The 20,178-nt window shown below is 40.4% G+C and overlaps 1 protein-coding gene and 1 pseudogene across 13 annotated transcripts in view; both read right to left on the bottom strand.

Annotated features, from left to right (window-relative positions):
* Positions 1 to 4,916: 4,916 nt before the first annotated feature.
* Positions 4,917 to 14,131, bottom strand: LOC147144734 (alkaline phosphatase, tissue-nonspecific isozyme-like; annotated as a pseudogene).
* A 2,644-nt stretch (positions 14,132 to 16,775) lies between these two features.
* Positions 16,776 to 20,178, bottom strand: part of LOC147144735 (eukaryotic translation initiation factor 4 gamma 1-like) — a 35,359-nt gene continuing 31,956 nt past the window's right edge. For all 13 annotated transcript variants that reach the window (XM_086034920.1, XM_086034919.1, XM_086034917.1 and 10 more), the window contains 5 exons: positions 19,965 to 20,063; positions 19,665 to 19,799; positions 19,104 to 19,185; positions 18,318 to 18,458; positions 16,776 to 18,187 (listed from right to left, as the gene is read on the bottom strand). In XM_086034920.1, coding sequence (XP_085891046.1) covers positions 18,009 to 18,187; positions 18,318 to 18,458; positions 19,104 to 19,185; positions 19,665 to 19,799; positions 19,965 to 20,063 — 636 coding nt within the window. In that variant the 3' untranslated portion in view covers positions 16,776 to 18,008. The remainder of the gene's footprint in view (positions 18,188 to 18,317; positions 18,459 to 19,103; positions 19,186 to 19,664; positions 19,800 to 19,964; positions 20,064 to 20,178) is intronic.

The raw sequence follows: 20,178 nt of genomic DNA on the forward strand, positions 1-20,178 counted from the left end.
CTAAAATATAAAATGAAGGCTTATATGGGTTCTCAGGGCTTGCCTTTTATGGCGGGCCTAAACCACCATAGAGCACTTATAACAATATACTGTACTGAATAATATTCCACTGATATTAATGTGGCGTTTCTCTTTAAATCACCCTGCAGTCTCAACAGATACGTTTGTGTCGTTTTAAAATGTTCTCTAGGAGTTCATTATCATATTATGATATTATGATGGTAGTTGCATCCAACATTGAATTTCTAAATGTCAGGAGACTTAACTTCACTGTTTTTATAATGGGCCACAGAAAGATGCCCAAATGCCACCAAAGGGAAATGGTGTAGGAGAAGATTGACGCTATAGCCATCAAGAGTGTTCCATCGCACATAATTGCACATATAGACAGGGGCAGACTTGAGGGAAGGCTTAGGGTGGCTTGGCCACCCTCGACTGAAACCTAACCGCTACATTGGCCGCCTCCATTGTGTATGTGTTTTTGTCTCAAATTTGTCATCAGCTGCAAGCTGTATGACCAGTCATGATTAACAAATCCGCAAATTTGCTCACTCCGCATTTTTCAGGCCGGCTTGTATTGCGCACGGTCCTGGTATAGTTAGCAGCACATGAATTTATGTTTAATGTGTGGGCATTTGAATACTGAGCTTCAAAACGAATACGCCAAATTCAGATCCAAATGACAAATCACATAGATGTCAAACTTCAACCATGTCACAGATTGATTTTGACCTCTGTTATGTATATAAAAAAAAAAGTAGAAAATTGAATTTTGACCCTGTGGCTACTTTAATGGTAAAGACCCTAAATGGAAAATAAGCTGCTCTGTTTTGTACATGCTGTGACTTTCCACATCTGATTCGAATGTCAGTGCCTCGGCCATGAATTTCACTACACGTCATGTTGGCACAGGTTCAAGATATTGTCATTTCATTCCTCTTCATTACTGCCTGAATTGTAAACAATGTGGTGCTGAAGTGATTAGGTGCCTTAATTTTTTTTTAGCTGCCTATTATATACACGGTAAGCGTTTGTGCCACCCCAAAATGACCTCTCATGCTGGCCACGCCACTAAATATTATTTTGGCTCCGCCCCTGCATAAAGAACGCTTTTGGGGGATTAACCCCCTACTTTGAGTGCACTTGTAAGTGTGTTGTGAGAAATTGAAGGATGAAATGAATGAGTGTGTATAAATCCTCTGCAAGAGAAAGTAATTGGCTCTACGAAGTTCTCCCGCAGTGTACCTTCGTTATTTGATAATGTTTTAAAATCACAGCTACTCAGTGGCTGGAGCTGTGGTGCCACCGAATGGTTGTATGTAGGAAAGGAAGTGAGGGCAATAGGATTAGAAAAGTCTGCCACTGCATTGGATCTGGAAATTAATTACTAAAAGCACCTACTAAGTAAATGGTATACTGTATGTATTTCTTGGCACTTGTTTCTTGTCATTATTAATGTTCAGAAAGCATAATTGAAGATTTTTATGAAACAAAATCTCTCATTTGTTGTATATAAGTCCATTGAATAAAAACAGCACGGAGCGGCCTGAGCGAGGAAGACTGCGAGGCAGGGAAACATCTGCAGAACAGAACAAAGCAGAGGATGCTTTGACAGGCTTCAGGGAACCAGTTGGAGAGTCACAGCTTGTGGAGCATGAGGAGATGTGCGGCCACCCCTGAGGTTCCAATATGTCAGCCAATAGACTCTGGAAAGAACAAGCTGGATGCCAGCAGAAGAGCTTTGATTGGTGTCATCATTCTGCTAGACCGGGGCATTGAAGACAGAAACAAGTACTACAAGTAGATTATATTTACTTTCTTGACTGATACGTTACTATTTATCATTTGCGAATATCACATATAAGGATGATAAACTTCTTTATTATTAATTAGATTAACTGTTATTATTTCCTTTTTAGCTATTGGCTAGGGATAAAACAAAAATCACAGGGTTCTTTGACCTAAAGTATGTGGTGTGTATATACTGTATATATTAGGGGTGTCAAATTAGTGCATTAATTGCGATCACTTAATTACAGACACAGTTAAAGCGTTTTTTTTTTAATCGCATTAATGTAATTTTCTCTAACTTTACTGTATGATGATGAGATCCATTTTCATGCGTGTGGCTTGTGCTTGAGTTGTTGGGGTGTACAAAACAATGGTCTGTGTCACACGCTGAAGTGGACACTGATTGGTTGTCATTGTGTTGGGAATAACATGATAGGTTCCTATTGTAGGTGGGAGGGAAAGTTCAGGAGCAGAGAGAAAACATGAAAATGGAGGAGCGTGTAAGAGTTGTTGCTGATGAATGGTAAATTTAAAAAACTCCCTGATGGTACATATTTACTCACAACACAATATTGCAGCATGTTAGAAAAATAATAAATGCAAAATAATATATGCAATCCTCAAATTTATATACAAAAATGAAAATATCAATTGATAACTAAATCATGTTACACTGCATTGCACTGCACGGAGGGGAGAAGAAAAGGAAGGAGAAGAAGAATGAGACGTAGAAGAAGAAGGAGCGCAGGCGTTTGACCGCGGGAAATTTGAAACCTGAATGCTGCAGCCGCTTCATTCGCGCACATCGGAGAGGGAGAGCTTTGCTTGGTAGAAAATATGACTGGCAAAACAATGGAAGTAAGTACGCGCAGTTGGTTGACTACTAGTGGTGCGTTTGAAGTGTGTTTGAAGCGTGTCCACAGCGGGTTTGAATAGTAAATTAGCCAGCTAATGAGCTTTAAATAAACCTCTGCCGTTAGCATCTCTCCCGCGGCGCGTTATCCACCGACGCCTTTTCTCTCCAGTGGGTGAGGGCGGATGTAAGGTCGGAACCGCTTTAAAAGGTTGGGGTTTGGCGGCCGATAATTTTTATGAATAAGGTCGGAGGGACGAGGCCGGAAGGCTACCCAGGTCGCGGATGGAGGACGGACTGGCAAAAAAGGGTTGAGTGCCCAGCTCTGTATTCTTTGCTAAGGTGTTTATTGTAAAATGGATTCACAAAATAATATTTAAGTTTCAATGACACTGACATAGAGGCATTCATCTAACAATATGTTTATAATTGCACTTCGCAGCATGCCTTAGCTGTATTGCATATTGGGAGCTGTTTTAATATTGTGTCCGTCTCTTTTAATTTTGAGGAAGGCTAGTTCTACACTATTGCAAACTCCATACCAATAATGAACATTAAAGTGGTAGCGTTAATAAAAAACTTAGTGAGGACAAGCAGTTCGGAGAATGAATGAATAAATTTTTCTGAATGCATAGCTTTCTTATTCAGCAGTTATATTGGATCTCATTATACTGTATTGTGCAGGCATATATAGCTTGTAAGAGCAAATGGACTTTCTGCCACTTACATAATGATAGGCTTTGTTATCAGTCAATACCCAACTGATAGGAATAGCTGCATCTCACATGCACCAGGCAGGCACGCATACATGAACACACACATGCACACAATGATCATTATCATTTTATATATATATATATATATATATATATATATATATATATATATATATATATATATATTATTTTTTTTTTTTTCATATTTTCTTCATATTTTTTATGAAGAAATATGTATAAAGACTAATTGGTCTTGTTCATGACAAGCATATGGCCCAAAAATAGGTAAGTCAAGGCAAAATGTGACTATTTTTCTTCTAGTATTCTTGTGAAGTCTTGGTGTGCTAAAAGATCTGTGAGTCTTGATTGTGAGCCAAAGATGAGAGCAGACCCATCATATGGAGCAAAATTATGGCCTGTGGCTCTACTTTAATGAGAGCAAGGCAAATCGAAATCAGGTTTAATAAACCTCTAACCCGAGCAGATGTCCACAATAATTACCATAATCTGTCTTTCAAAGATAAAAATAGGTGGTCTTTAAATATTTTGCATTATTAACGGTCTGTCTGTGGAAATACAGAAGCCCTTCAAATATTGGACACATGTTTAAAACATAAACATTAAGTCTTATTTGTACAATTCTGCATTTAGTTGAACTGTTTGTTTTGGCCTGTTTACTGCCGCTCCTATTCTTTTTCTGTCCCCTTTTCCCAGGCTTGGGAATTAGGTGATGACGACCAAATTGGAGGTCGCTGTTTCGATCCAACAGCAACTGACTGCTACAAAATCGGAGGCTGACCACATCCTCAGAAGCGCTGCTATGGAGATTTCGACATTGACGACCATTGGGCCCCTGCTCACTTCACCGATGTCATCTTCCTGCAGCACTTCATTTGATTAACTTTTACATCACTTTAACAAACACTGTATAGTACTATAATGTGTGTACAATGTTGCCCACTCGGCATCCATTGCAGCCTGATCATCCTGGAAGGGAGATTCCCCCATCTGTGGTCCCTTCTCAAGGTTTCTCACTTTTCCCCAGATGTTTTTTTTTTGCCCTCCTGGGGGTTAAGATCAGTGGATGTCGTGTATATGATCTGGTGCATATGTGAAGCCCTTTGAGACTTTCCTGTGATTAAGGACTATATAAATAAATTTGACTTGACTTGACAACCTTCTTGTTCCATTCATACATTTTATTTTTTCAAAACTGCCTTTTATCAAAGCCTATTAGTGGCAAAGAAATAATGCCCATTTTTGATTGTCACTGAAAAAGAAAGAAATAAAATGCAGCCTATCCTTACCTCCCTTTGATTTAACTAAATGTGTCCAGACAGACAGAGGAGCCAATTAGCTTATGCCATAATTTTAAAAAGTGAGCAGTGGTCTTGGGGGGGAACATATTTTTTCCACAAATACTTCATTTATTTATATATATTATATCCAGTATGACACAGTCAGTGCAGGACACATCACAAGTGTTCATTATCTCCCTGCCCACTCCACCTTCATGATCCTTTCCTTTAAATGTGACACTTGGAACGACATCTTTGTTACGTCAGCACATGAAGGGCCAGCAGCGCTGCGCCGAAGACGCTACTGATCAACGCGACTGAGCTTCGGGCTCCTCCAGCACTGTTATTACCATTGTTGAAGGTGGTGTGTACCACAGCTGGCGTCGTTTGCCCTCGACAATGCCTCACGTCTGCTCCTACACAGGCAGCATAGTCCATGGCGTGGGCGATGTAATTTTGCTCCTGGACACCATGCAAGAGGTGAGCCATGGGTCCACGGGCCAGCACGGCCACTGTGAGTGGCTGAGTCTGTGGGCACTGCTGACAGATGGATGTATTCTTTAGTTTCTGTGGAAAGAAAGGTGTGACTTACGTGACTGTCCATAATAAGCAAAAATGCTCCACTGGAACTACATGAAGAGGTTTAAATTACTTATGAATCGGTACACCACAAATAATGGATTAGTCAGTGTTTCCCAAACTTCATTGAGCTCGTGCATGTATATTAGATTAGAGAAATTTCACAGCACACCTCCAAACAAAAATGTCACAAAAAGTATATATGCTGGAACACTTCGTATCTCAATTTACCCCCAAATTTGCTTATTCAGTTTGAAATATGTAATATGTTTAGCTGAACAAAAAGACATTATTGTGTAGAAATGGCAACAGGTGAATATCTAGTTCTGCCTATGACATATGTCGCTGGCATAGATAGATGAACAAAGAAAGACATATTATTTGTTGTAACAAAGTATATTTTGGGGACCAATTAAGTGAAATTAGGTCCTTTTTTTTCGCATTACACCTGATGAGCCCTTACAAATGACTGTGAGCAGTTTTAGCTCCAAGGGATGAATACAGAGACAAATACACTTCGGGAATTTTCTTCATTTTCATATCATGAGTCATAAACTGATATGTGATCAGTACTAATTAAAAAGGACTAATGTCTAATATTAATTAATAAGACAAATTATTTGAAAATGTGGCTTTAGTGAAATATAATTATACTCTTGAATTAAATATTAAGTCAACATTTATATTTATATGAAAGGGGGGATTCAATTAAAGCTGTAAGACAGCGAGAAAAACATGCAACAGTCATTTTTTTCATAGCTTTTACATTGTATGTCTTTACCATTTCTATCCTCGAGACAATCAAGAAAGCACCGAAATACTACAAAGAGGCAAAGAATGCATCTTACTTGTGTTGACATTCCGGATGTCGGGCCGTGTGCCATTGATGATTTTGTGTCCAGGTCCATTTCCATACATCAGTGTGGTGTACGGCAACATATCTTTGGCCCACAATGGAGACTTCCCTGAGAAATATAAAATGAGCGTGTCTCATTATCTCATTAACTGTTATTCAGCTTTTCTTACAATTGTGTCACTTCTCTCTGAAACATACACATATACTGTACATACAAAAATTCACACGCACACACACACACACACACACACACACACACACCAACGGCGTCTGAAAATCAGAATAAGACTATTGATCCCTGCTGGGAAATCCTTGTTACATAAAGAAAATATATAATTGTTTCTGTACTTGCTTTTATTTATATATGCCAGCACCTGTTTTTCCCTAGTAGTTGTTTTGTGTACAATGAATGTACATAATTGTCACGGGACTCAAAATGTTAGCTGTATTGTTATAGTCTGTGCACGTTAGATCATTAGTAACATTAAATATAACACAATAAACCAAAGTATTTCAGCAGGCTTTTCTTTAAGCCTTTTTGATTATTATTATCATTTTTTTCCCCCTACTGGCCGGTTTACTAAAACATTTTAATGATATTCTGAAATTGTGTCTTTTAGTTTTGGTGTATCACCCCAAGATTTGAAGTGTCCCCATCTGGCCACCCCTATGAAATATTTCTGGAGGTGCCACTGACACACACAGGTGCTATCTTTGGTTCCTTAGTGCCCTGCCGGAGGTCTCGAGCTCGCTGGGTTAAACGGTCTTTTTCTCCAGATGAACCATTAGGCCGGCAAGTCTCCTTGTTGATGAAGAGCTCAGGCTTTCACAAGCACATTAATCACTGCAGCACCACTGGGAGGAGGAGGATGATTAGGTGAACGAGGAGGAGGGTGCAACAGGAACAGAGGAGGAAAGAGCGAGTACAAAGAGAGCAACGCAAACACCAAGCAATATGCCAGAGGTGATGATGATGTATGACTTGAACATCTTGAAAAACGAAGCTTACTACTTTGTCACTGCTGCAATTCTAAACTCATGAGGCAAAATTTCCCTTTTGAACGACCATCTTTTTTTGGGCATATTGATAGAACTGCAATAAGTGTTTTCTCTATGGCAACCATCTGACGTCCAGCATTGCTCTCGTTTGCATTCGGTCAGCAACATTTGTGTGGTGAAAGAACAACCAGGCCATGTTCATCATAGGTGTTGGGTACAGTTAGTATACACATTGATTAGGTCAATGAAAATCCTACAGGGTAGCATTCTTTTTTTTATAGTCTGGTGAGACAAGATTGAGTTGGTTATGTTTGGATTAGGCCTCTTGGACACATAATTAGATAGGTGACTTGAGCTAGGCCGTTATATCATTGTGACCTTCTTTATCTATGGCACTCTTGGCACAATTACTTGATGAATCCACTTAAGAATGTGGAGTCACTCATTGTAACATGGGCTAGGTAAAGTTGCCACTCTACATGGGTGAAGGCTCCACGGCCATGTACTCGATGCCCCTATTTTGGCATCCATTAAATAGTTCAAGTGACAATTTACTGATAGTTGCCGTTAGTATGGTGAGCATTACAGATAAACAGATCGAATTCTTTCAACTTTTTTTTGTTTTCCTTTACTTTGAGCAACACATTAAGCATGTTCATAGATTTTTTCATAAATAATAAAACAAATGTCCTGATGTCCCTTTTGAAACACTCGGCCTCATTCCCCAGTAAGTTTTTTTGTCTTTGTTCAGAAGACTGATCTAAAAAAAAAAGTTGCTACATCAATGGAGAGACCTGCCATCTGAGTCTAATTAGCACAGCTATTGTAACTTCCTTTGTGCTAATCTCCAACTTAAATGGCATTCACTAAGTTTTCACCCGCGGCAAACATCAATCCACTTTATGCAGAAAGGGTTGATGTGATTGTTTGAAGCTACACTTGCAAAGTAAAGACAAATGTTTAAAAATCAAGTACTATCAATCACCGTTAGATGTCAAGGTGTAAGATTTAACAAATCATCTTCTTTCTCTCTGAAAATGCATTGCATCCACGACAGATTTTAAACCCTGGGGTAAACAAGAGAAAACAGAGCTTTGACAGCATAGGGGGAGGTTGAAAGCACAGAAGCTCGAAGAAGAGATAAACAAGTGAGGAGGGCTGATGGATTGAGTTGAGCTGACAGAACATCATGTAAAGAAAGACAGCTGTCAACAATGATGGGCACAGAAAAGTGGAGAAAAGAGATGAGGGACTAAGAGAAATTGCGGAGCTAAAATAGAAAGGCTGCCGGCTGGGTGTTGTAATTGAGGGTGTGCAAACCAGAGGAAATGTCAAGTGGCTAGTGGCAGAGAATCACTGGCAGGCAATGAGTGCCATCACACACACACACACACACATACACACACCCACACACACACCCCTACACGCAATGATTACGAAGTGTCACCTTCGGTTATTGTCAGTGTAAAGTGCTCAGGGGGTTTCTGCTGGGGATGTCGTCGATGTCATTTGTCAACTGTGGGCATGTGAAGTCCTTTGAGATTTTCTTGTGATTAAGGACTATTTAAATACATTTGACTTAACTTAACTTGACTTGAATTTCCCTACTTCCCACACCGACAACATTATTCATCTGGAGGACTCCTTATAATTTGACCAATGAGGAGCGAGCACTCTCTTATTGGCCAAGGTTAAAAATTACCCAGAATACTTTGCCCTCGAAATGGGTATCTAGTGTATTTACTTTAGTTGAGCAGGGTCAGTCGATGCGTTTGTCCGGAGCAGACGCAAGGCCAGGCTGAGTTGATGATGAAAAGACTTCTCTGACAATTCAGTTGACTGGGAACAAGATTTTATTGATACCAAAACAGCTGATGCCAAAAGAAGTTGCTCTCCGAGTTGCTGTGGCGCGCGCTCCTCCCGTCTCGTGTCTTTCTTCTTATGGGGAGCAGGGAGATGCCTAACACCCTCGGATGCCCAAGAAAGAGAGGTGCCACAAAGTTTGCTACTCCTGACCCCCTAAGATTGATTACCTTGAGACTATTCAACTTCAGTCAGGAAAAACAAAGGAGATCTTATCCAGATGTCCCCTACCTGATGATGGATCCTGTCTCCACCTTAGCAGACCAGTGTCCTGCTGATGCCTTAAATCTCACGCATGCCCACTTCTCACTTAACACAGGCGTAACTGAAGGTCTAACTGCGCTATTTTATATTAAAATATACCTCAATCCCCTCTTCGGGGCAATTCACAAATTGTCCCAACACCGTAATAAATTAATAATGACATCAGCATGTATTCACAAATGTCAATCCCAATATTTTATATCGAACTATTAAACTAAAATTTGCAAAGGAACTAATAAGCTAAATCGTAAATAACGCTCAAGGCATGCTGCGTAAGGTTATTTTAACTAAGAAAACCTAATATAATAAGGCCAAATCGCTTCCTGACGTCTCCCAAAAACCTCCTTGTGCGACCACTAGGCAATCAATCAATTCAAATCTCAACACCAGTTCACTGGTCATGGCAGAGTAAGTCATCCAAAGTAGTCCCCCAGATTGAGCCGAGGAATCTTTCGCCTATTCGTCACTTCTGATGACGGAACTTCCGCCTATTCGTCACTTCCGGTGACGGAAGCTCAAAGTTCCGCCTATTCGTCACTTCTGGTGACGGAACGTCCGCCTATTCGTCACTTCCGGTGACGGAAGTTCCGCCTATTCGTCACTTCCGGTGACGGAAGTTCCGCCAGTTCCGCCTATTCGTCACTTCCGGTGACAGAAGTTAAAAGTTCCGCCTATTCGTCACTTCCGGTGACGGAAGTTCTGCCTATTCGTAACTTACGGTGACGGAAGTTAAAAGGTCCACCTATTCGTCACTTCCGGTGACGGAAGTTCCGCCAGTTCCGCCTATTCGTCACTTCCGGTGACGGAAGTTCCGCCTATTCGTCACTTCTGGTGACGGAAGTTCCGCCAGTTCCGCCTATTCGTCACTTCCGGTGACGGAAGTTAAAAGTTCCGCCTATTCGTCACTTCCGGTGACGGAAGTTAAAAGTTCCGCCTATTCGTAACTTCCGGTGACGGAACTTCAGCCTATTCGTCACTTCCGGTGACGGAACTTCCGCCTATTCGTCACTTCCGGTGACGGAAGTTCCGCCAGTTCCGCCTATTCGTCACTTCCGGTGACGGAAGTTCCGCCTATTCGTCACTTCCGGTGACGGAAGTTCCGCCAGTTCCGCCTATTCGTCACTTCCTGTGACGGAACTTCCGCTTATTCGTCACTTCCGGTGACGGAAGTTCCGCCTATTCGTCACTTCCGGTGACGGAAGTTCCGCCAGTTCCGCCTATTCGTCACTTCCGGTGACGGAAGTTAAAAGTTCCGCCTATTCGTCACTTCCGGTGACGGAAGTTCCGCCTATTCGTCACTTCCGGTGACGGAAGTTCCGCCTATTCGTCACTTCCGGTGACGGAAGTTCCGCCAGTTCCGCCTATTCGTCACTTCCTGTGACGGAACTTCCGCTTATTCGTCACTTCCGGTGACGGAAGTTCCGCCAGTTCCGCCTATTCGTCGCTTCCGGTGACGGAAGTTAAAAGTTCCGCCTATTCGTCACTTCCGGTGACGGAAGTTAAAAGTTCCGCCTATTCGTCACTTCCGGTGACGGAAGTTCCGCCTATTCGTCACTTCCGGTGACGGAAGTTCCGCCTATTCGTCACTTCCGGTGACGGAAGTTCCGCCAGTTCCGCCTATTCGTCCCTTCCGGTGACGGAAGTTCCGCCTATTCGTCACTTCTTGTGACGGAAGTTCAAAGTTCCGCCTATTCGTCACTTCCGGTGACGAACTTTCGCCAGTTCCGTCTATTCGTCACTTCCGGTGACGGAAGTTCAAAGTTCCGCCTATTCGTCACTTCCGGTGACGGAAGTTCAAAGTTCCGCCTATTCGTCACTTCCGGTGACGGAACTTTCGCCAGTTCCGCCTATTCGTCACTTCCGGTGAACAGTCGTGGGTGGCTTGGGGAAGCTTCTGTGGGGAGCACAGTCAATCAGCACACATACAAGATGCACACACACACACACGCTGTCAACCCCTTACAAAAAATTCATTGAGATGAACATATTTGCAAGTCACAGTTACATTTTTATGTTGTGGATTCGGAGGTTGTGCACAAAAAATACCACACCTTCAACTCTTGAATCAGTCACAATGTTGCCCATATATAAATGCAAAGCCATATTGATGTTTTCGCAAACATCCATTACAGTGAGGCCCTTGGTGACCATTATGAGATATGGATTAATCCAGCAGGTGCAAAAACATTCTATTTTCTATTTTTAGCAAAGCACCTCCTTGGGGATTGCATTTGGCAAACTTTGCCTGCCTGATTAACTGTGCACTCTAAACAAAGTTGGGTTAAAAATAACACAACTTTGGGTTAAAAATGGACTGATCTACTACTTGGGTCGATTTGACCCAACTTTATGGGTTGTAGTTACAGACAACAACCAAGAAAATGGGTAGTTTTGTCCAAAACAGCCCAATTTCTGGGGTTGTTTTGTACAAAATTACCCAAAACAACACAAGAAGGTGGGTCAAATTGACCCAATTAGTGGATCGGTCCATTTTTGACCCAAAATTGTGTTATTTTTAGCCCAACTGTTTTTAGAGTGATGAATCAAAGGGTGCATGGACTGCTTGTCCTCACCTTCCACTAAAAGGAAGAAGCCTTTCGGGTTTTTCCTTAGGATGCGGACGGCTTTTTCCGTGGTCTTGACGATTGGTGGGTCCATGTCGGGGTCTCTCTCAGCTTCATATCGCAGATCACCTGGTTCAAACAGAGCTTAGGGAGAATAGAAGTAGAGCAACAGGACAATGCAGTCAATAGTGCCTGCAACAGCCTGCACTTGAAGTGCAGCTCAAAATCATTCGCTTTTTTTCTCTCACCACAGGAGGCCATATAACAGACCAGCCAGTATGGCTGCATTTACCTCCTTCACACTTAATAACTTACACATGATTGCCACAACTTTTCATGTCACGGAATCGCAGTGTAAGAATAAAGGTAGTAGGCTTTACTTCAACATAAATTTACACCTCTTGCAGTCATCATTGTCTCAGTATCCTCACCTGCATCTTTGGCCCACTTCAAGATGGATGTGACTTCATTGCCCCTCTGACTCTTACAAACGCCATTTCGAGCTGCTGCGCTGATGCCGATGGTGTTCAGGTTGGTTTTTACCCCACACAGATAAGCGGTGGCTGTGGCAGCACTATCTGCAATCTGGAAGTCTACACTGTAGGTCTGCGCAAAGCACAAGGAGAACCTTTAATCCAACGTACTGACAGCCAATGTGGGCATACTCTTCATGGGGCAAGGAAAATCCAATTTGATCTTGGTTGAGATGTAGCAAAGAGCTGTCACATTGTGCTTGAATGGCAAGCTAACTCAATGCCCATCCAAACATGAAATCAGAAACAAACACAAAATAACTTTGGCCTTCCTGAAGAAATTTCAAAAACATAAGCGCATATATTTTTTACTCATATCATGCCATTTGAGGCCATACGCCACTGGTGTCAAAGTCAAGGCCCGGGGGCCAGATCCGGCCCGCAAGCTCATTTTACTTGGCAAAACATTTGCGTCAACTTCACACTTTTTGCAAATTGTTTCCACTTTTGACAACATTGAGCTATGACATACTGCAGTGTATTATTTGTTACCAATCCTCCCCTTAAAACACATTGAAAAAAAATGAACAAATAATTACTTACCGGCTTTTAATTTCAAAACTAGCTATCCAACAATTTGTTGTGTATATGTGATCATATAAGGCGATCACACATTTATATGACGGCCCTCCGAGGGACACCATAACTACGATGTGGCCCCCGACAAAAAAATTACTTTGACACCCCTGCCGCACACTCTAAACACAGTTGGGTGACAATTAACACAATTTTGGGTCAAAAATGGACCAATCCACTACTTGGGTCAATTTGAAACAACTGTTTTCTGCAAAAACAACGTAAAAAATTGGTAGTTTTGTACAAAACAACCCCAAAGAAATGTGACTGTTTTGTACAAAATAATGCAAGGTGGGTCAAATTGACCCAATTAGTGGATCGGTCCATTTTTGACTCAAAATTGTGTTATTTTTAACCCAACCATTTTTAGAATGTACTGAACAAAATGACATATTTTAATACCATATCAAATTGTGTTCTAAATGTTGGTGGCTGGGGGCATTAACATGGTCTAAAAAGGATGCTAATGAATTTATTAAGGATTAGGGTACCATTACTGAAATACATTTTTTGAATAAGATGATCAATTTAAAACTGATCATTCATATATAGAACAATGATACATTGTATCATCTCAAACAAGAGTGTATTGTTGTGCCGTTCAAGAGTGGTAGACACACCTGAAATTTACTGAAAATCATTAGATCCTTGGATGTTGAGTTCGGTTTTATATATATATATGTGTATATATATATATATATATATATATATATATATATATATATATATATATATATATATATATATATATATATATATATATATATATATATATATATATATATATATATATATATGTATATATATACATATATATGTATCGTTTTGTAAGTTGTAGAGAGAGAGAAAGAGAGAGAGAGAGAGAGAGAGAGAGAGAGTGAGAGAGAGAGAGAGAGAGAGAGAGAGATACCAGTATATACATTTTCTCTCAAACAGCAGATGCATGGCCTTAAAATTTTTCACAGTCATAATCAATTGAGCCTTGGAGGCTTAAGGAAGCCTGTACAGGATGTAGGAGAACCCTTTGAGACAAAAGCAGGATTATAGTATACTGTACATTATATGAATAAAATTTACTTGGTATCTGTGAGTGTGAGCGTGCATGCGTGTGTATGTGTGTTACCTTAGCCAAGCCCACATGGGGGAAGGTGTCCATGGTCATCACAGTCTCCTCTCCTGTGTGGTTCTGCAGTTGTCCCTTGAGGATACGAGCCGCTGTGTAGGTTGTTATTCCCATACCTAATGTGAACATGCATAATGCAGACTTTGCATTCATGTCATTTTCTAATGGCAATGTATTTATACTAATACACTGACAAAAAAAATAATAATAATCCATTTCATTTCCGTCATTGTATTTTGTTTTTACATGATTTGGATTTTTCATTTAGCATCTAACCATTTTGGACACATCATCTCACCAGATTAAATTGCTCAAGATGCAAATTAAATGAACCAAGTTTACAAAAAGTAGTGTGTACAACATATTGTAATGGTTAACATCTTTTTTGTGACTTTTGCCACCCACCATCTCCGAGGAAAAACAGGATGTTTTTGGCCACATTGGTGTTCTGCTTCCTATTTAAAGCTGTTTGCAACGTTTCTCTTGGCCTGTGATCTCCAAAACTCTGGATTCTCCTCTTCAACTGTGTCGAGAAAAGAGTGGATCAGATTAGTTTCGGTCATAAATTGCATCTCTTTTATTAAAATGCAGACAGCCATTGTGCTTTTAGGAGAATCCCAAAACGGATGAATCTCAAATTAATGCTTTAGACAAGTCAAAGAACAACAAATAGTGGACTGCTCTTTGTCCAGGCCTTGCTGACGTGGACGTGCAGTATGTGTTGCTCATATCTCACATCACTCTTGTGGCCCCTTATCTACTAAATCAAAATGACCTGAGATTGTTTCAGGTACCGCAGTTCACAACAACAACCAACCAGCGCTGCACATGTAACAAATACACTGACATAAAATACAATTAATGAAAGAGAGTGATTGATAATAATGGGAAGAATGGTTGTAGGATTAATTGATAATTGAGAAGGTGAGGAACAAAAGTACAGGAGAACAAAATGTGAGGTGGGGACAATAGAAAATTGTGGCTTTTAAAAGAAGTCAGGTAAAACATTTAAAACAAATCAGATGTCAACTGTCAATCAAATAACCTCAATTCTATTTTTCAAAGTCCGCTGTCCTGCCTGTCTACCGTCCCTCCCTGCTGCAACAGACCTGGGTCAAACGACCAGGATTGTTATCAAGCTTCTGCAAATGTTGCTGATTATCTGATCATTTGAATCAGATGTGTTGTAGTGGGGAAAGATGGAAAACAGGCAGGACAGCGGACCTGAAGGAACAGGATTGAAGATCCTGCTCGATGAGAATGTGGGAAAATGGAGGCTGCCTAGTGCCTACAAATGACTACATATTTGAGCCATGAAAACATGTCCACTTAAAGACTTAGTTTTAGTATTAGTTTTAGTAAGTTAGTTAATTGTTTATTTGTTTGTTTGTTTATTTAATATATGAAGTCGTTGCAGTATACAAAATACAAAAAGAAATCATGAAGTATTGTGTAATAAAGTAAAGTAAACTACGATCTTGCTTCTTCAGTTACAGTTTTATAAGTTTCAGTTCATTTTCGTTTTGTAAGTTGTTGTACAAATATTGTCATTTTTATTTTGTTAACACAAATGTGTTTTCAATTTCACTTTTAGTTATTTTGTCTAGCAGCTACAAGAATCAATTGTGGTGAAAGTATTGTCTTCTGTCAGCCCATTTTCTCTTCTGGCGCTCAGAAAAAATGCTTTCAATCTGGGGGTGGTGGTTCGGGGGCCGCAGGTATAATTAATGACCCAATTCAGCATTCGCTTGACCACAGTGTTACAACAGATATAGGAACATGTGAACAGAGAGCCAATGCCAGCGAGCTATTGGTTTAAAGCAGGGGTCACCAAGTCCGGTCCTCAACGGCACCTATCCTGCATGTTTTCCATCTCTCTCTTCTGCAACACACCTGATTGAAATGATCAGCTCATCAGCAAGCTTTTCAGAAGCCTGATAGCGATACAGATCATTTGAAACAGGTGTATTGCAGTAGGGAGAGATGGAAAACATGCAGGATAGGTGCCCATGAGGACTGGACTGGTGACCCCTGCTTTAAAACAACAAACACTGTGTCATATGTCCGTTTTTGTTGATTATGGTGGCGCCATGTGGACAAAAGCGGTAGTGTTTTGACAAAAATCAACCACATATCCCATGCGTGCCAGTCATGAAATCCTGAGCCGCCCTTATAGCGAAAGGAGGAAGTGAGTATGCCGTAAAGCAATTCAGGACTTTTGTATTTTTTTGTGTTCCAGGGTTGATCCCATCCTCCTCAAAGTTGCTTTGTGCCAGTAAAAACGATACAGACCCCCTCAGGACATGAAGTTCCATTCAACTACTGTTTTTGGTTAGTCAATGTTACATCAAGAGTTGTGAATTTTTTTTATTAAGGTCGATGCTGCTTTAATGGAAGTGTAGCAACAACTGTAATTGTTTACATATATATATATATATAGTAATTAAACACGCCAGCACGATAAACAAATAAAAATAAAATAGTAAATAGTATTGTGTAATGGGAAAAATAGGGGCGAAAAATTTAAGTGAAATACTGTATTGAGCTGACGAGTCTCAAGAAGGTCAACATAAAAAAAGCCTATTTAAGTGTCTCTGTCAAAAACACTTGGAAAGGTCTCAGTTTGAGCTGCTGTCGTTTTCCTTTCATGGAAGTCTGTCATCAAAAAGCTAAAATTCTTCACTGTGAAACTCGTAGGCCTTTGTGATGTGTGATATCCATCCACTCAATGAAATGTGACAAAAATTCTAAGAATTTTATATTTGCAACAATCTTTATTAGTTCTTCCAGTTTTGGATGTGAATAGAGGCATACTTTTCTTTAATTAAATATATTTTTAATAAAAGTCAAGCAAAAAGAACTATTTACACATTTTGACTTTACTGCAATCAATTACTGTACTCTGATTTTATAATTACAAGCACTTTCGAGCCAGCTGTGGAGAGAAATAAATACAGGGGTAAACTTCCACTTTGTTTTACAAGAACGAACTATTACATTAATATTCTCTCATTCTGGGTGGAAAAAAACCCAAACCAAAAAAACTGTATGTACAGAACTCTCCTAAAATCCGTTTCCACTCATGGAAGCAAAAAGGCCTTCAGATTTGTCCTGTTGAACATTTTTATAAAATGTTACTATCGTAAAGTGGGGTTTCAACTATGCAACTTTTTAAGTTTCAATAACTGTATCTCAAGTTTCATAGCAAGGCCTCAATCTTGCTGGCTTCAGTTTGTGTTGTGAAGTACAGACAAGGAAAGAGTAACACAGATCCAGCGGAGGCTAAGTTAAACGGGGTGGCGACTGATCATCGTCCCCAGCAGCAAAACGGTCAATGTTCATGATGACTCCACGGTGACGTTGTCCTTCCTTGTGAAATGGTTTTAGTCTTCAGAAGTCTACAAGTCTTATGACTTCCGTCTCAAATGTCCACGTTTCTTTATATATATTTTTTCTTTTACTAAAAAACACACACCAATCATTCAATGCAGAAAAAAATACTCCCAAAAAAGCAAGCGTCTACATGGACATGTAGCTCAAACACCAAATGCAGCATTGTCACTGCTGCGGAGTTTCCATGACAAAAGGATGACATCATCGAAAATATATTGCCTCTTACATATTTATGCATTTGTCAGCATAGTGTTGCTGAGATGAGGGAAAGCCATTTCAAAATAGGAGTCAAACTTCAAAGCAAGCAGACAAAAAAATACTGAAGTAAATGGTTCTAGCTCCTACTTCTCAACCTTCTCACGATCTACTGTATATTCTCGTCATGTGGATTCATTAGAACTAGGACATTCAATTGCATAGCGAAAAAAAATGACACGATCGAACGCTCGATCGATAATACAATCTCTCCCAGCTGAAGATTTTTTTTTTTATTGCTTTTTGATTCTGTTTCTGCGGAAGGAACTAGCCGATTCAGCAATCCTCCTAACGTCCTCTCCCATAGGATCTCAATTAAAGTCCAGCTGTCACGCTCCAGCGATTCTAACTGTTGTCAGATTCATCCGCCTGGCGCAACCATGTGAAGAAGCCGGTGACAGACTTGAGGGCCACGCCTTTGCCCTGCTGCTCGGCGGGGTCCTTGCATGACTCCCACTTGTAGAAGGCATCATCTTTGATTACTTCCTCATCATAAAGTGTGTCAAAGAACATTCGCAGCAGATCTGATGGAGGGGACAAGAGACAACAGTTGATCTCAGCACAGACATTCATGGCAGTGTAAAGAAGCAATCAAAGACTTGAGTAAATAATAAGTCAGGCAAATGTTCAGTTAGTTTGTATATAGTCACTCACTGGCCGGTTGCTCCATGTGCACCATTAGAGCCTGTAAGGCATAGAGAGCTTGCAACTCCTTCAGCTCATCCTTCAGGAATTTCTGCAGCAACATGGCCCTCTGATTGATTATCTCGTCATTCACCTTGTAGGGATTATCACCTGCAGGTCATTTGGGGAAAAAGCAATGTCAGCAGGACATTCATTGTAGCTCACATACAGCGTTGATAGCATGCAGCAGTTGAACTGAATGTCCTTTTGACCTGGACACTGTACAAAATGTCAGACAAACACCATAATTGGTTAATTAGCCATCCAACCATTATGTACCGCTTGTCCACATTAGTGTCGTGTGTGAGCTGGAGCCAAGCAATCGCAGGGCACATATAGACAAACAACCAATAACACTCACATTCATACCTTTGGACAATTTAGAGTCTACAATTAACCTAATTAACCTACAATTTTGTGGGAACATTTTGTGTCCAGTATGACTGCAACAACCCACAAAGCAAGGTCCGTAAATGCATGATTAGTTCTGTGAGGAAGAACTTTCAATGAAGATTGCAAGCCAGACCCTCTGTTCCAATATCAGCTTGTAACATAACTAAACATTTGGGTGGATAAGCCCCCATAGACAAACCAAAGTTTTATGCAAAGTCTTGCCAAAAAAGTGTGGATTCGGTTAAGGTTGCACATTCATTTCCCCCCTGTTATAAATCAGTAGTTGTCTGTCATGGCCGTGATTCGTCAGAGTTAAATGCTTATTTATAGTCTTGTATTGAGGATGTAAAGAAGGCAACTCACAGATGATTGCTGACTGGCAGATGCAGGTCATCAATACTCTGACAAACATGTTGGAGGAGGTCTGCTGCTCATCCAGGTTGGCCTACAAGATAGAAACATTGTACAACATTTCTGTAAAACCCCAAAATGTTGCTTTACTGAGGATAGAATGTTAAAACAATAACCCTGGATACTTTCCAGCTTTGTCTAGTATGGAAGATGAAGCTGCTTTTAATATAGATATAACAAAAGACCAGAGCTGGGCACTTGACCCTTTTTTGTCGGTCAGGCCGCGACCCTCCACCCTTGACCTAGGTACTCTTACGGCTGCGACCCCCGGCATATTTAATTATTTTTTTCATTGTGATAGGAGACAACGAAAGGGTAAAAACACATCTGAACACCAAGGTAATGAATATAATTTGTCATATAATTTATTAGTACAAACAGGGCCTACTTTTAACATGTATTACATGGGGGAAAAATATGATTCAAAGGCTATCATTTCCAGAACCATGAATGGAATACCGGTAAATGGAAGTCAAATGTAAATAAAAGCCCAATAAATAACTTAATACACACCTCAATCCAGTCAATGATTGTTTTGCTATCAGCCTTGTCCTGGATCAGTCTTTCAAGCTGTCTGCTCAGCTCGGCAGAACTCATCTTCTTGGTTTTACTCTTTTCACATGCTTCAGCCAGTGTGAATGCCACATTCTTCAAGAAAAACAGAAATGTTACCTTGTTACTACTTCAGAAAGTCATTTCAACTGAACAGTAATATTTTCAAACTAGGTCTCCACCGCAATAGATCATTCAAAGAGATATCTATCACATGGTAGGTAGAGGAGAAGCTAGATGATGGTGGTTATCACCCGTTACCTTTTCTGTCACAAACTTGTTGACATCTACGTCCTCAGGGAGCAAGTCTTTCCATTGGAGTTCTGCCTCCCGCCACATTGTCCCCACCTTGCTATGGCTCTGGTTGTGGGATAGACACACATTTACAAATCTCATGAAAAAAACATTTTGACCTACCTCTGAAAATAAAGGCACCAGAGTGTCTACATTAAACAAAAAGACCCCTCACATTAAA

This window comes from Filicampus tigris, chromosome 7 (genome assembly GCF_054856515.1).
Source record: "Filicampus tigris isolate MCC_2025a chromosome 7, RoL_Ftig_1.0, whole genome shotgun sequence".
NCBI lineage: Eukaryota > Metazoa > Chordata > Actinopteri > Syngnathiformes > Syngnathidae > Filicampus > Filicampus tigris.